This window comes from Thunnus thynnus, chromosome 8, assembly GCF_963924715.1.
Source record: "Thunnus thynnus chromosome 8, fThuThy2.1, whole genome shotgun sequence".
Taxonomy (NCBI): domain Eukaryota; kingdom Metazoa; phylum Chordata; class Actinopteri; order Scombriformes; family Scombridae; genus Thunnus; species Thunnus thynnus.
Window position 1 is genome coordinate 24,469,805 of NC_089524.1, and position 16,156 is coordinate 24,485,960.

Below are 16,156 nucleotides of genomic sequence, written 5' to 3' on the forward strand. Positions count from 1 at the left end.
TTTCCCTGCCCTCTTCTCTGCTACCTTTCACTCTGTCCTTCCCTGTGACTTTGTGTTTCTGCTGAGGTTCTCTACTTTTCTTCATCTCTTCCTCTTAGACACACAAACACCCACAAACTCATCCATCCATCTACACACACACACACCCAAACCCTCATTCTAACACAAATAGTTTGAACTGTTTCATTAACCTCCCACTATTCTCTTTCAACCCAATCTGGGATTTCTGAAAAAGCCCAGCAAGTAAACCAGTGTGACTTCCACACTTGACATGTGAGTTTGACAGCTCGCCACCAAAGAGGGGAGAGATGGAGGTCTGACTGTCGTGAACCTAAAGCACGCTTTCTTTTAGAGGCATCTATAGATCACAGGCCAGACTCTCCCATTCATTAGCCACAACGCACTCCATTAAATGGTTAACACTTTCAATTAACTCAAACTCTGCCGCCAGTTTAATATGCCCTGCACTCTGGGGGAACCTCTCACAATTTGGCCAATTACCCATCTCCACAAACCGACTGCTTTCAATGCATAATATGTATCACTGGCAGCGGAATTACACACAGAATGCATAAGGCATTAAGGGAGATCGTTTAGGGAGATGGGGTAATTTCAGAAGCTATTTCCCATGGGCTAATGTTGTATGGATAGGGCGTCTGTTTGTGTGTTCAATCATAACAATGTTGAGGTCTGATGCAAAGTGAAACTTAATTCCTGTGGGGATAATCTCTGGGAGTTGCGTTGCTCCTCGTCTTAGCTGGCAATGTACACAGTCCAAAAATGAATCGCGTGTTCAGATGTTTGAAAAGACGAACACATGAAAGGATTCACCAGGTCTAGATGAAGACATTCTTGCTAAAACATTAAAGGGCTATGAATCGATAAAAATATTTCTAGTTTCTAGTTTTTTTGTTTGTTTTTTTGTATCTGAGCACTTTACTCTTCACTCTTTAATGGGCTTATTTACACACTTAAATGCCCATGTTGATTAAAAATGAGGCAACATCTGAAAATTGAGATTTTAGAGCACATGAGTACATCAGAGGACAAAAGCAAAAGATTTTCTGAAACATGTTTTAAGGCATAAATTAGTGAGCTGCCATAATTGAGGTGGCCATCTGGATGAACTGCTTTCTAAACGTGCAAATAGATAAATCTCAGGTGTTTTCTTAGGTACAAAGTTTGCTTAATTGCAAGTTTATACATTTCATTTTGGTGTAATACACTTGAGAATGTGTGTCTTGGCTTCTCTTTTCAGTTTTAGTATAAAATACATCAAAAGAATAAATCACCGAGAAGCAGAAATTAAGAATGAAGTAGACCACAGGATGGTGCTGATATATAATGATAATAACACCACCACCACCACCACCACCAACAACAACAACAACAACAACAACAATAATAATAATAATTTTAAAAAAACTATTTATATGGAACTTTTCTTAACAATGTTACAAAGTGCTTTACAAAAGAAAATAAAACCAGACAAGGCAGATAAAAGAAAGTAAAACAATAAAATGAATAAGATCAAATAAATTAAAACATGTATCAGGCATTTCCAAAAGTTTTCACAAGAAGAAAAGTTTTAAGAGGAGATTTAAAAGACGCTACCAATTTAGTGTCTGAGTTCAGCAAGCAGAGAGTTCCATAGTGTTGGAACTCTAATACCAAAAGTCTGATCACCCTTAGTCACCAACCGTGACCTGGGAGTACCCAGCAGGGCTCCATCCGTGGAGCTTAATGGCTGAGAGGGCACATACCAGCTTAATAAATCAGAGACATATTTAGATGCAAGGCTGTTTAAGGACTTAAAAGTGAGCAATAAGATTAAAATCAATGCGAAATCTAACAGGAAGCCAGTTTAAGGAAGCAAGGACAGGGGTAATGTGATCAGCCTTTTTGTTCCAGTATTAAGTTGAGCAGCTGCATTTTGTACCAATTGGAGATGGTGGAGAGAGCCTTGGTTGATACATGAGTAAAGTGCATTGCAATAATCAAGCATAGATGGATAAAAGAATAGAATAAAAGCATGTACAACTTTTTGTAAATCAGCAATTGATAAAAATGACCTAATTTTAGAGAGTATCTTGAGCGGGAAGAAACATGACTTAACAACATTTTTGACTTGATCATCAAAACAGAGGTTAGCATCAAATATTACCCCTAGATTCTTAGCAGCCTGCTTAATATTATTTGACATATCACTAAGATTAGCACAAAAAGAGCTAATGAAGTTTAGGGGAAAAATGACCTCAGACTAAATTTAATTTTTTTTTGGATGTCCAGGATTTAATGTCAGAGAGGCAAGTTCTAAGATTTGCTAGGCTGTTAGGATCTATGGGTTTTAATGGCAGCTATAACTGAGTGTCATCAGCATAAAAATGGTAAAGCACATCATGATTCTGAATAACATGGCCGAGAGGCGGAATGTATATGAAGAACAGAAGGGGGCCATGAACAGAGCCTTGAGAGACACCACAACTCATCGAGAAAGCAGAATAACCCAGGGCAATGGAAGAAGTTCTGTTGGAGAGATATGAACATAATAAGCTGAGAGCTGTGCCTTTGAGGCATACCCAAGTTTCCCAGCAATGTAAGATCAACTGAATTGAACCATGATCAACTGTGTTAAATGCGGCATTTAAATGTAAAAGAACTAAAGCCGAGTAGTCACTTCTGTCAGCAGTCAGCATTGGGTCATTAGTAACCTTAATGAGACCTGTCTCTGTACTATGAAGTTCTCTAAAACTAAAAAAAATACCAGTTGGGATGAAATTACTTTCTCCAGAACATTAGATAAAAAAGACAATTTGGAGATTGGTCTGTAGTTACTTAAGGACAGGGGGTCCAAATTAGGTTCCTTTAGCAATGGGTGAATAATAGCATGCTTAAAACTGTTTGAAGAACCAGAAGCCAGAGAATTTTTAAAAAGTGCACAAGAGCAGGGCCAACAATGGAAAATACCTCCTTGAGCAGTTTAGTGGGGATGATGTATGAGGAGGAGTTCACATGGGAGACTGTATCCTCTAACACTGAAATTGTGATGAGTTGAAACTGGGAAAAAAGAGGCATAACTAACATGGGAAACAAAAAGAATTCAAAGGTCAGTCTGGATTTGGGACCTCTCCACCTTATTAACAAAATGAGCAAGAAATTTTTCAGACAGCTCACAATTACAGAAAGAGAAGTGGAGGGATCACTAATAACCAGATTAAGAGAACCTTGGGATTGTGGTAATTTCTGGATATTAATTCAGAGAAATAGGCTTAACTGCTTTCTGATAAATTAACATTTGATTTTTAAGGGTGTTTTGTGCTATTTTGGACTTGTTTACCTTATATGTGGAGAAATATTAACAAGATATGGAGTAAAAAAGTGACACAGGTGATAGAAATAAAACCCTGATTACAAAAGGATGTAATTAGCCACCCAGATGCCTTTGTGTATGTTTTGTAAAAGTGTACGTAAAGTACTTTCTAACCCATCACTTCTGTTTGCCCCTAATGAAAGCCTAAGCTGCATCACTGGGCTTTAATTCAACATAATACTACTTAAATGAAGAAGATTATGTAGAGAGAGTGAAGTCTTTTGAGTAATCCCTCTCCTCCAGTTTGTTCTGTTCACAGATGACCAGCAGCAGCACAAATCTGTTTGGTTGATGAACAACTTACCAAACCAGTGTTTTCTCACTATTCACCCAGCTTCTTGCCATTATTAACTCAGAGCTGCTAAAGATGGCATCCCGCTCTGTGTGTACATGTTAAATCAGATTACGTCTGCTGTCCCCTTCTGCTGAATTGTGCTCAGTGAACTTGCTGATGTTAGAGTCAGGTACAAGTATACCTCTGGTATTTTGTTAGGTTGTACGTGGGAAATCTAGGATGGGCCTTACAACAAAATATGAATATATTATAATTTATCTTTACAATTTGAACAACCCTGCACACCCACACAGGTGTTTTCGCGTATTGTCTGATTTTACCTCTGCTCAGGTTAAAGTTATGTTGGGAATTATACAGGACCACCAAAGTCCATGTGCTAAAAACCAATTCTATACTTCATACATACTGTATGTACTTGACTCATCTCTACAGTATACTGTCAGTGTACACAAAAAGAAACACAAACAAATGTTCTATACTAACAGGAAATGAAACAGTATATGCACTGAACATCAAACTGCGACTTTAGAAAGTTAAACTTCACACAGAGACAGCAAAATCTTTTTCCAAAAATGTAAATTTTGTGATATTTTCAGCACCATCCACAAGTAGTTTTACTTTTTTCCTGCTGTGATTAGCCTTTCCATCTCCTTTGTGGGAGAGAATACTGAACATCAACAGCATACTGAAAAATAAACATTTGTTGGTATGCATGCTCATTTATTTTCACTTTTCTTTGCTGTCACTTTTCCAGTGACACATACTTAAAATCTGCTCAGAATATGTATGTATGGATTTGTTTGTATGTATTTTATCTATTTGGGACACAGCTTTAGACCTTTTTCGTAGCAGACATTCTGACGTGTCATAGCATAAAGGCGCAGGTGTTAGTGATAACATTAACGATAGCTGCAGGCCCTGGTATTGTGCATGCTTGCTCAGTGGACTACAATAGCTTAATGGGACACTCAAATGGAGTAGAGCCATCATTAGTGTTATTTGTTCCAAGTATGATTTTCCTGCTATGACAAGTCAAAATGTGTGCTGTAAAACAGATCTAGAGATGGTGGATGAAATTCCTCCCATTCCTACAGGTGAATGAACACAATCAGGAGAGTCAGGAGGATGTCAATCAAGCTTTTTCATAGCAGAGAGGAGGTCTAATCAGGCATAAGTGAAAACACCTGTGTGGGTGCACTAACAGTGTCCCTTCATTTCATTTCTATCAATATTTTTGACTGCTATTTTTGTTTCATCCTTTGTGACTTAACCTCACCTTTCTGTGTTTATCACAGACTTGTTCAGGGGCCTTGACCTCTGTCATAGGCTGATGAATGAGAGCCAAGTGAAAGCCAGCGCCGTCCCATCCCTTTGTATTTATTGTATGGCCGTACTCTGTTGTTATAGGGTCACCTAATTTCATTTCATGCTCAGAAGAAAAGCCAATGGGGAGGTCTGATGAATTGAAGACAGCACTGACATCTTCTGAGCAAAGTAGTTTAAATAGTTCAGTCACTTTCCTGCAGTGCCTACTGTACATCTCTGCACCATCCTTCCACCTGTCTGTCTTTTCTCACTATCTTTACATCGAATGTTTCCCTCATCACTGAATAAAAGGAGAGTGAAGAAGCCAGTAACTCTCTAATGTTCTGCCTTATGAAGATTTTCTACTGCCTGCCCTGTTGTACTCACCATCTGTGGAAGGTGTGGTTTCTTTGAGGGACAGTTGGTCTAATATGTAGCTACTATATACTGTCACTATTCTTGTTAACAAAAGCATTCTGCATCCAGTCATTTCTGCTCGCCAAAGAGTTGGCAGTCAAAATCATAAGTAGTGGCTGTTATTTATGATGTCCTTGTTCTTAGATAAGATGGAGTTAGCTGCTAAATGCAATGCAAAGTGAATTTCAAATGGGTTGTCATCGCAAACCTGCACATAAGAACCATCTAAATTACTTCAGTGCTGAAATGCAGAATACATAATCCTCCATAAATTATAAATGACATAGTGCATCAAGCAAGACTTTGCTTATTAATTTAGTGACTGTGACTCTAAATTTACACAGACTAATGGGGCTAGTGAGAGTACTCAGCAAATCATTAAAATCATCAACTTTGATCATTGCGGTCATTTCAGAACCTCTTTTTCTCTTTGATTTTTTTTTAAGCACAAAGCTGTCAATGAGCTGCAAACATACGTGATTATCTTTTTTTTACAACTCAAGTCCAACACTGTTATTATTTCATGATGTTGGACTTGCCATGAACTTGACTTTAATTCCATGCTGCCAGTTGCTATGACGATGACATGGTTTGTTCTTCTGTGTTGGCGCAACACCAACATGCTCCCACTCAGAGTCGAGTTCACTGCTCAGCAGTTCCTCTCACTAGCAAGCACTTGAACACATGAGAGCAGCATATATACTCCAGAATGAAACATTCATCACTTATTCACTGTGAAGTACAGTATACGCACACAATTGATTTGTTACTATTGATAATGATTGTTAACAGTAAGTTGAGTAATTGGTGTCATTAGGTAACTCTCAGTTGGCAAAATGATATATATCTTGTATAGTGCTTTAAAATACTCTACTGGATGGATTGAACGCCACATTCTCTCATTTGGTGTGATGTTGATGATGGTGGAGTGCACTGTCACATTGGTCCACAATCTGAGATCTGATGACTGGGCGGGCCATAACATATGATTCACTTTTTTCTCTTATTGTCAACAAATCTCATGTGTGGACCCAAACAAACAATACACTGATGTCTGACACATTGTATTGCTCTGTGCCGTATACCAGCCATTCTCAACCAGTGGGCCGCGGCCTACAGGTGGGCCTCAGAGCACCATCTAGTGGGCTGTAGAGGCAGTGGTCCTGCCAAATGGTTAAAATGATTTTTTCTGGTAATTTACAAAGTTTACAAAGCTAGTTATTTTTCATATATAAATGTGCTCAAGAATTCACATAAATAAAAAATATAAAATTAAAATGCATAATTTCAATGATCAGTCACATTTTAATATCACCACACCAATCACAACACATCATTAGGCAGAGACAAATATATTTTGCCACTGTTAGCTGGCTAGCTTTCCCTGTGGATCCTGCTTCAGGAAACATGGCTCTATCCACTGTGTTGGAAATTGAACTGATGGAACTATCAGCAACCTGAAACTTCAGCTCACACAAGTTGACCTTGCTTCATTCTGAATACTGGCCAGTCATTAACCCTTTCTGTCAAAACGGACAATCAAATTTCAGTTGCCTTTCACCACCATCTATTTATGTGAGTCAGGGGTTTCCATTGTGACTGTCACAAAATCAAAGGCAAGGAACAAGGTGAAAACAACTTTGAATGCTATTCTGCATGCCAGCCTCTCACCCATCCCACCACAACTTGATCTCATTGTTTCCCAGAAGCCTGAGTGTCTCGTTTAGGAGGGTGGTTCTTGGAAATTTTTTAACAATCAGAAAAGGTTCAGAACCCCTGCCGTAGATTAAAAACACCTCAATGAGCCACACTGGGTAACATGTTCCTTCACCCCGAAGATTACAGTTACTGCAGGTTACAGTAAATGGCTCCAAAGAGTAATAACAACGATAACATTTTCAGTCTCTGGACAGTAGTTCCTTGTACAGCAGATACCACTGTGCATGCGTGGAAACATAGTTCATATTGTAAACAATTGATATTTTTTCAGCCTCTATTAAGTTAGCATTAGAAAATGAAGTGCTCTGTACCTGGCTGTGGAAATGTCCGGACCACACAGTTATATACACAACAGAAATTCCACTTTTGCCCTTCAGATCCTGTGTTATGCAGTCGATGGCTGGAGGCAATAAATAAGTTAGTAAGTTTTGACTGCAAAGTTACATCACTGCTTATCATCAAGAAGTTAGTTAACGTTAGTGCTCATTGTCTCTGCCTTTCAGCACATCTCTGTTGTATTTCCTCTTCTGACTCCGGCTCATACAGTTCTATGAATCCATCACATCTGACCATGTATTCTTATGCATCAGATGTACAGTATATTCATACTTGTTGTGTTGTGTTATTTAGCACAACAAGCTAGCAAAACTCCGTAAACGTGACTGTGTCGCTAAGCATACACAGTCAGTGGCATCTGCTTTACACAGAACTACTCACTTGAGACTGAAAATATGATCGCTGTTATTACTCTTCAGAGCCGTTTCTTAACAAACTACTGCGCCCAAACTCTTCATGGTGAAAGAACATGCGCCAGTACATAGGTGTCTCATTGGTGTGTTTTTAATAGTTTTTGGACAACAGCTGAGGTCTACAGCACAGAGGGATAAGATATATCAGGCTTTGGATACACACAATACTTGTAAGTAGGATGAGTTGATTGTTGGTTTGTTGGTTTTGAAAAATGCAGAAAATCACCAGCCATATCCGTAAACACATTACTTAGTGAGGTTTAGACGTGTTGGTAGGCAGATTTTGTTACCTTTGGAGAATTTTATGCTTTCAACCTGTTTCCAGTTCTTATGTAGTTTCATATCTACTGTACAGATGTGAGAGTGGTATTGAGCATCTAATCCAACTGCCAATAAGAAAGCAGATAAGCATATCTCTAAAAATGTCAAAATATTTAAACTAATAATTCAACTCTATGATTCCCGTATGTAACTACAGTATCTGGTAATGTTTTTCAAACCCTTAATTTAAGTTCTTCCTTTAATTTGTCACCCATCTGTTATCCATTCATATATATCTCTTCATGTTTATTCATATAGAAAAAAATACATACCAAACACAGTTATGTTGTTCAAATCAACAATTTCCAAGACTTTTATTTTTTTTCCAGAACATCCATCCATTCAGTAGTTGTAAACATACTCTGAAATTAAGGTCACCGCTTATAACATTTGTGAGGAAAACAGCGATTATTGTAGCTTTGTATTTCTGCTTACTAAGCCTCAGCGACTATTCTCAGCCAAACAATACATGCTCGCTTAATTCTAACCTAAGATGCTACCATAAAATAAAGCTCTTTTTGAATAAGAGTGAATATTTTAGAGCTAGTGCAGTATTTACTATTCGGCCTGTTCAGCTCTGTAATGGGATTGCCAGGTCTTAGTTAATGAGAGAAATGACTCACATTCAAATATTGCATTGTGCCAGAGGGTTGCTAACCAAGCATGGCACTCAGATACAGGCAATTACACTTGGTACAATCAAAACTTACAGGACATCTTGGATTTTTTCCATACAGTTCGGTAGATCATCCCCTCTCACTCAGTAATGAATGCTAGGATTTTGGCTCAGGCTGGGGCACAGAACTGAGGAGCCACAGCAGGGGCCAAAATATGATCCACACACACATGTAAACAAGAATATTCGCAGCAGATTCTGATCTGATATGTGCCTGAGTGATGATGAAGCGGCTTTAATTTTACAGTTTTCCAGCGACAGATGTGCTAACATACTCACTCCTTAAGATGATTGACTGACTGGAGATGAAGGGAATATCACCCTAATAAAGATGTCAGCCTTAATGTTACACGGCCTCGCTTTTTCTCTCTGGCAAATCTGCAAATTAGTACATCTACGTCTGTGAGTGTTTTACTTTAAAAGCGATGAATGGAGTCTGGCTGCTTGGTGACAGTTGTTGCAGTCAAATCTAAAATTGCATCCCACTCCTGCTCTCAAGTCTTTCCACTTTAAATCACCCTTGTAGCATTCACTGGGATACTGTTGCTGCTCTTCCTCCTTGTCAAACTATCTTTAGGGCTATTTGTTGTTTCAATACCACCTGCCATTTCATCCTTGTTCTTGCGGAAACAGTACACCCCATAGAGACGGAATTTTTTATCAGGAAAGCCCAGGTGTCGGACGCCTGGATGGGATCCTCCACAGCGGGACCGAGGGTTGACTATGGGGTAACGGATGCTGCCATCCTCCAACCAGCCAGCTTCACAGCGGTCCAGCAGCTGGAACTTCCATGCAGCATACACCTGACCCACTTTGGCCACCACTGAGCCATCTCGAATGCAAGCCTTTGTCGCCTCGGCATAGTTGACCTTCTTAAACCGTTTGAGGAAGTACACTTTACCTGAGGGGTTAAAGAATGAGAGGAGAGCAGAGCATGTTTGTTGTGAAAACATATAAAAAAATTTTTAAAAAAGGTGAAGGGAAGCAGAGCAAGTGCATCGTTCAAGAGGGCTAGAGGAAAGAAAGAGAGAGAAGTGAGTGAGAGAGAGAAGCCCCAGAGACAAGCTGAGCCCAGAGTTTTCCTGACCTCTCTGCCTGATTGTGTTCAGAATATCAAATCATTTCAACAACCATCTGGGCAGCTGCTCAAACTCTGAAGGTAATATTCTTGTCAGTGGACAGCACTTTAACTCAAAATTGCTCTTAAAACGTTTCCATTTTTGCTTTCATCTCACTTCTGGGGAGACTTTTTGCCTGGCAGTGTTAAAGAAATTGGTATCCTGATTGGTTGAGTTGTTTGAACTGAACTGAATCACAAGGCAGCTTCTCCTAAGAAAGAAGCAAAGAATAAAGAACCTAACCAATAATAAAGAGCCAGCGGTTTCTCCAAATAACAACTGCTACCATGAAAATCATGTCTGAAGCCTCAGCTTTGCACTTGGCTCAGTTATTGATTTTATGCTTGTTTATGTGACTGGTAGCTATTAGGTAGGCAGAGTATTGTCTCATATTTCCCCAAGGGACATTCAGTAAATACCTTCCAGCTGGACTGAGCAACAGCATCGGTCATGACCACAGCTGAAACCTCTTGCCCACAACAGACTGTCCACAATAATTAACACACAGGGGAGGCAATGAGCAATCGTTTACGGTTTCTGTCATTCTACCTTTTTCTCGCTGAGGAGAGGCACTGGTGCTGCTTCTTTTTCCCAGTTCAGACTATTCTAAAATGGACTGGGATTCAAATGAAGAGCCTTGTCTTTCATCTGGATAATAAAAAAATCTATTTAGTTTTTAGAATGCAGGAGAGGTTTTCAATTCTCTTTCAAACTTCAAAGAGGCACATGCAGACTAGAAGTCATGTTTTTCCCAACTGAATTTTTGAATTTCGCTGTTAACCAGCGCTGCACTATCAAACAATTCCTTTAATAATCAATGTTTTCATTTTTAATTATCAAAATATTTATTGCTGGTATCTGTCTACAATAAAAGAGTAATAGAGTAAAACCTTTTATTACATCTTTTCTCCTCATACATGTCGACTTGTCTCAACTGCCCCAATACACATAATAATATATATTGCATAAACCAATCCAGCCTCCTACATTCCCAAGTCTGTTTGGGCTTAGACACCTGAAGGTGGTGCGTGTGACGGAGACAGACTCTCTGTGGGAATGTGATGTAAATGAAAGAACTTGGAGATAAAAGGCGATGTTTGGCACCCAGAGGACACTGTGGCCCTAACAGGGCAGAATCAACACAGCCTGATCTAAATCCCAAGGCCTTAGGCCTGTGAGATCACAGGCAGAGATCAGAGATAAGGGCCTCATTTCCCCACAGTCCAACACTCATGTACATCCTCTTTCTATGCAGTAGCACAACAATCCAGCTCAGCCATTGTCTTGTCTTCTTCCAATCATCAGCCACAGATGCTTGAGACTCAGTTGAATGTTTGTATTTAGTTGTATGATTGAGTAGATGGACTACAAAGTGTTTCTGATCTCAAGATATTTTCACACACATACACACACACACACGCACACACACACACACACACACACAGACACACACACACACACACACACACACACACACACACACACACACACACACACACACACACACACGTGCAGCACACAACAACCTACATATCTCTCTGATCCTCACCATTGAGCTTGGAAGTGAAGCAGAAAGCGTCATAACGCTCATCCTCCTTGTGCCTATAGCCATAGTTACGGACACCAGCAGGGGTGTCCTTGCGGCCGCACTGGTCTCTGGGATGAGAGATAGGGTACTGGACTGAGCCGTCCTCCAACCATCCAGCATTACACCAGTCTAGTCCTTCCAGCCAGGCCTGTAGCAGGAGACAATGTAGGTTAGTTGGTCATACTGAAGGATTAAAGACATCATTAATAGGAGGAAGTATTTGGTTTATCTCCTCTCACATACTGTAACTCAATTTCTCTGAATTTTTATGCTTTTTAAAATAGAAGGCCTGCAGTAAGATAGCTGCTGCTAATCTTATGTATCTTAATTTCAAACCTACTGGTGCTCTAAAACAGTTTATGATTGAGGGTTGTAGCCAGTAAGTGATTTTTACAACTAAAAGAGGGGCCTATAAATGAATGTACTGCCAGGAAGGTGTGATCTACATGGTGCCCTGGCAGTGTCAGGGACTGTGTGAACTTACCTTGTGCAGTTGAGAGTGAGAGGCCAGGATAGCGTCCTGCTGTTTGCAGGCATCCTCAGCCTGGTGGTAGTTGAGCTTATAGCGGCCCTCACGGGGGTAGTAGGGAAATACAACTCCTACAGGTGGACAGAAACAGGCCAACTGTTCAGTATGATGCTGTGAAATTTCATACATATTTGATATCATATATAATGCACTTCAATCTCATGTGAAGTGGAACCGTTGTTTTTTTCAAATCAAATTTTTCACAAAAGCCAGTCGAGCATTAGACAGAGCTCCAACAAAAATCGCTAATGGTTCAAAATTCCTGACCTTCTAGGTCGAGGTTGACAAATCCTGTGTCGTCTTCCATGTCGTTAGTGACCTCACACTCATAGCGTCCGTAGTCATCCAGTGTGACATTTTGGATGATCACTGAAGCGTCACCTGGTCCTGCCTGCTCCAAAAACACACGGCCTTTGTATGATCCAAACACACGCTGCTGTCTGGAGAGATTTGACAGAAATATAAAAAAAACATTTTATATTTTGGTTTATTTTATTTTTACTGAGAGGAAAATGATTAAGAAATGCTTCAACATGAAATATCACAGCCTGCGGAAAAGAGCATTGTATTTTTTATGATATCTGAGTGAGTTCATGAAAATCTTTACTACATGGTAACATGATATGTAAATGTGTGTTAAGTATTTACAGTATGTGGTGGTGGAATTAAATCAGCAAATCATTTCAACATATCTTTGAAGTGGGCCTTACAACTGAGAGACATGTAAATCTGAATAAAACAGAAGATACAGATTGATTGATCGACTGATTGAAAAAAAACAGATGCAGAACTTACCTCCCAAGTGCCACAAAGACATCTTCAAACTGCAGTGCATCTGTCACCTTGGTCCATTTGATCCGAATGCGTGCAGGATCAGTGTTCTCTGGCTCATGATGGAAACGGCAGGGCAGAGTGATGGAGCCACCGCGGTGTGTCACCACTTTACCAGGAGCTGTCTGCACGATCACAGCTCCCGTGTCATCCTCTGTGGCAAGAAGGAAGGCGCAGTTATTAATGGCTTAACATACAAGTGAATTCACCAATGTTTGCTGTCACACTTGACACTAATACCAATACTTCTAAAACGTGCAATTCTAATCGTAAAATTCAATCTTTGTTTTTCTTTGTGCAAAGTGCCCACAGATTGAATCAGTGTCAGCTAATAAAGCAGTTGCCGTTTACTTTTGCTGTCACATTAGCTCCTTAACATCCAGCATATCAATAGCATTTTTTTATCATGCTCAAAGAGTCTAGTGTGCAGCCTACTCACTCCTCTGCCCAGATCTATCATAAGATCACCCACTCAAAATTTTAACCTCAACCTCTGCAGAGAGCAGTTCACCACAGTGACCCAAGACTAATGGTAACAACAGGCCTCTTCATCCAAATGGGCAATAACAAGACCTAGTTTGCATTTCTGGCAGACATTTCCTCAGATGCTGTTTGCATGTGTGTGCCCAGGCAACCAAAGGCTACACACAACAAATTTGGTGCAAGCATTTAAAACGTTTAATTAACAGCTGCAAGAGGTTTTCTGCTATGTTGTGACCAGATAAAGGCACCTACAATTATCCATGCCAGCCAGCAATTAGTCCTGTCACTGCTTACTGCTCTCTGCAAAGTTGTTTATCACCACCAGCCATGAAAGCATCGAGTGGCGTTTAATCAAAACCTAAAGCGCATTATTTCCCAACACTGAGGGCTGTGCTGAAACATACTGATGCTAACATCCAAAACAATGTTACTGTTTCAAAGAAACACAATTTTACAGACATCGCTTGCAGCGATAATGAGCTCAACAACTGGTGATATTTGCAGATGGGGAAGGATCATGTTCTTTTTACTGCACTAGTGACTCCTACTGCTTGGTCAGGGTGTTTGTGTGAAGGGAGCTGGGATCTGGAGACAGGATGATGTGGATCATTACATACATTACACTGTCCTACTAAAGCTAGCAGCTGAAAAGAATAGACAGGCAACTGTTTCTTTGAGCAGACAAGTTCTGATAAACCCACTGTGTGCTACCTGCATGTTTGCTAAGACATTAGTCATAACTTTTTTAAGATGACACTATCTCAGGACTGCGTGTCTGTTAGCTTGTTGTGGTGTTCCTCTTCCTCCAAGTGCCCGAAAAATACCTTAGTGCAGATTTAAGTGCAGTTTTGGGTACTTGTACTTGTATTAATCTTCTATTCCAATGCATTTCAGGGAAATATATTGTACTTTTTATTCAACTACATTATCTGATTTCTGTACTCCTAATTTACTTTATCTGCAAAGTATAGGGTTTTTGTATTTTTGTATGCATTTTTTACAAATATAACATTACAAGGACATTTAGACATGTCAACTTGCTCTCTTGCATATTACTTGATATTTTAGAGACTAAACAATTAATCAGTTGATACCAAACAGTATATAAATTAGTTAACATGAGGTCCACCTTGATCAGTTGCAACATTCAAATGATACTTACATGGTTATGCATAATAATAACACAATATAATACAGAGTATATGTAGAAACTTAACTCATTCTGCATCAAGAGTACTTTTGCTTGGTAAAAATGTGAATTCAGGACTTTTATTTGTAGCCGAATAAAGCTTTTAACATTGTGAGGGTTTTACTTTTTCTAAAGTGTTTGAAATACTAATCGAATCAAGTCAATATCTAGCAGGCAGGAAGATTTATATATATATACGTGTATATATATATATATATATATATATATATATATATGTATGTATATGCATCTCTTCTACATTCCAGATAATATAGACAGCTGGGTCTCATGTCATCCCTGATGTCATCAATTTGCCTATCATGTAAAATGTTCTCAGGTGACTACTTGTGAGCAGTGTTTGATGGGGTATTAACAACTTTGAAGATGTGTTAAACTGAACTCCAGGTTGTGAGGATTCTCAGTGATAAGACAAGAAAAAGTTCATTTGTACAGCCTGATAACACATACAGTGAATGTTTAAATGACCCTGAAATACTGCATAAAATACTGTGAATTCTACCTAACCACTGTGCCAGACTTCTTCATTATATTCTTCATGTGAATATACAGTAAAATGCACTGAGTGTGGCGGCTATTGTGTGTTAACTTAAATATTTCTGGGCTTATTTCAGTTCATATCAATGAAAAAGAAGACCTCCTTGCTTTGGAGATGAGCATTATGAAAAATAAGAAAATATAAAATGACCTTACCGAGCACATGTACCACTTTTCTCCTTCCCTTCTCTATGTCTGAGGGCAGGCAGGTCACTGAGAGGGCAGAGGTTAGGATGAAAACCACACAGAACATTTTCCCAAAGGTCAGAGGCTGGGGCTGCTTTGAAAACTGCAGGAAATGACACAAAAGAGAATAGGGAGTATCATGAGTTTACCGAAAATGGGTAAATTAAAGAAAAAGCACAGTAATACTCCAGGAGTGGTGAGTTAGTTTGGGCTAGAAATGCATTTTATTGTTAAATTTGATATAAATATTCAAGTCTATTTATTCCTTTCATAAAATAAATTGTGTCTACCCAGAGCAACAGTTTGACATCCTTAATGTCCTGGTAATCACCACAAAGAGTAATAAGTAATATAACTATAACCACACATTGTATAATATATACATACACAGTGTATATCCCATGCACATTGATAAAAATCCACATCTGACTCGTGCATTTTGTCAAAGTTCAGTCATGTTGACACCTCCACACAACACACCAGAGAACTCAACTTTAAGTGTTAAAATGTTGGGTAGTTTAGCTAGTCAGTGAGTGAAACAAAAAGGCAGCAGATGATTGGTTACTTCAGCTTTCTTGAAACGAGAAAATAAGGTTACTGTGTTTGGTATTGACAGTCATGCTTTCAAATAGCTTAGCAGCCTGCTATATATGCCAGCTTTAAACTGTGCAGCTCACTGTCACAGAATGAAAAGAAGAGATAGTCCTCACAGGATAGTCAGAACTTCAAGGTTGTTTTGCACTTTTTTTATCTATACAGTCACGAGCCGGGAGAAAGAACAGAAAATGTTTTGGAAAGTTGTGAGTGAAACAAGCTTGGATCAGC

The 16,156-nt window shown here is 39.2% G+C and overlaps 1 protein-coding gene across 4 annotated transcripts in view; it reads right to left on the reverse strand.

The window, feature by feature from the left end:
• Window positions 1-8,457: 8,457 nt before the first annotated feature.
• hapln4 (hyaluronan and proteoglycan link protein 4) overlaps window positions 8,458-16,156 on the reverse strand; it is a 48,151-nt gene continuing 40,452 nt past the window's right edge. For all 4 annotated transcript variants that reach the window (XM_067597360.1, XM_067597358.1, XM_067597359.1 and 1 more), the window contains exons 2-7: window positions 15,302-15,434; window positions 12,883-13,072; window positions 12,355-12,527; window positions 12,043-12,158; window positions 11,520-11,706; window positions 8,458-9,753 (exon numbers count right to left, since the gene is read on the reverse strand). In XM_067597360.1, coding sequence (XP_067453461.1) covers window positions 9,362-9,753; window positions 11,520-11,706; window positions 12,043-12,158; window positions 12,355-12,527; window positions 12,883-13,072; window positions 15,302-15,434 — 1,191 coding nt within the window. In that variant the 3' untranslated portion in view covers window positions 8,458-9,361. The remainder of the gene's footprint in view (window positions 9,754-11,519; window positions 11,707-12,042; window positions 12,159-12,354; window positions 12,528-12,882; window positions 13,073-15,301; window positions 15,435-16,156) is intronic.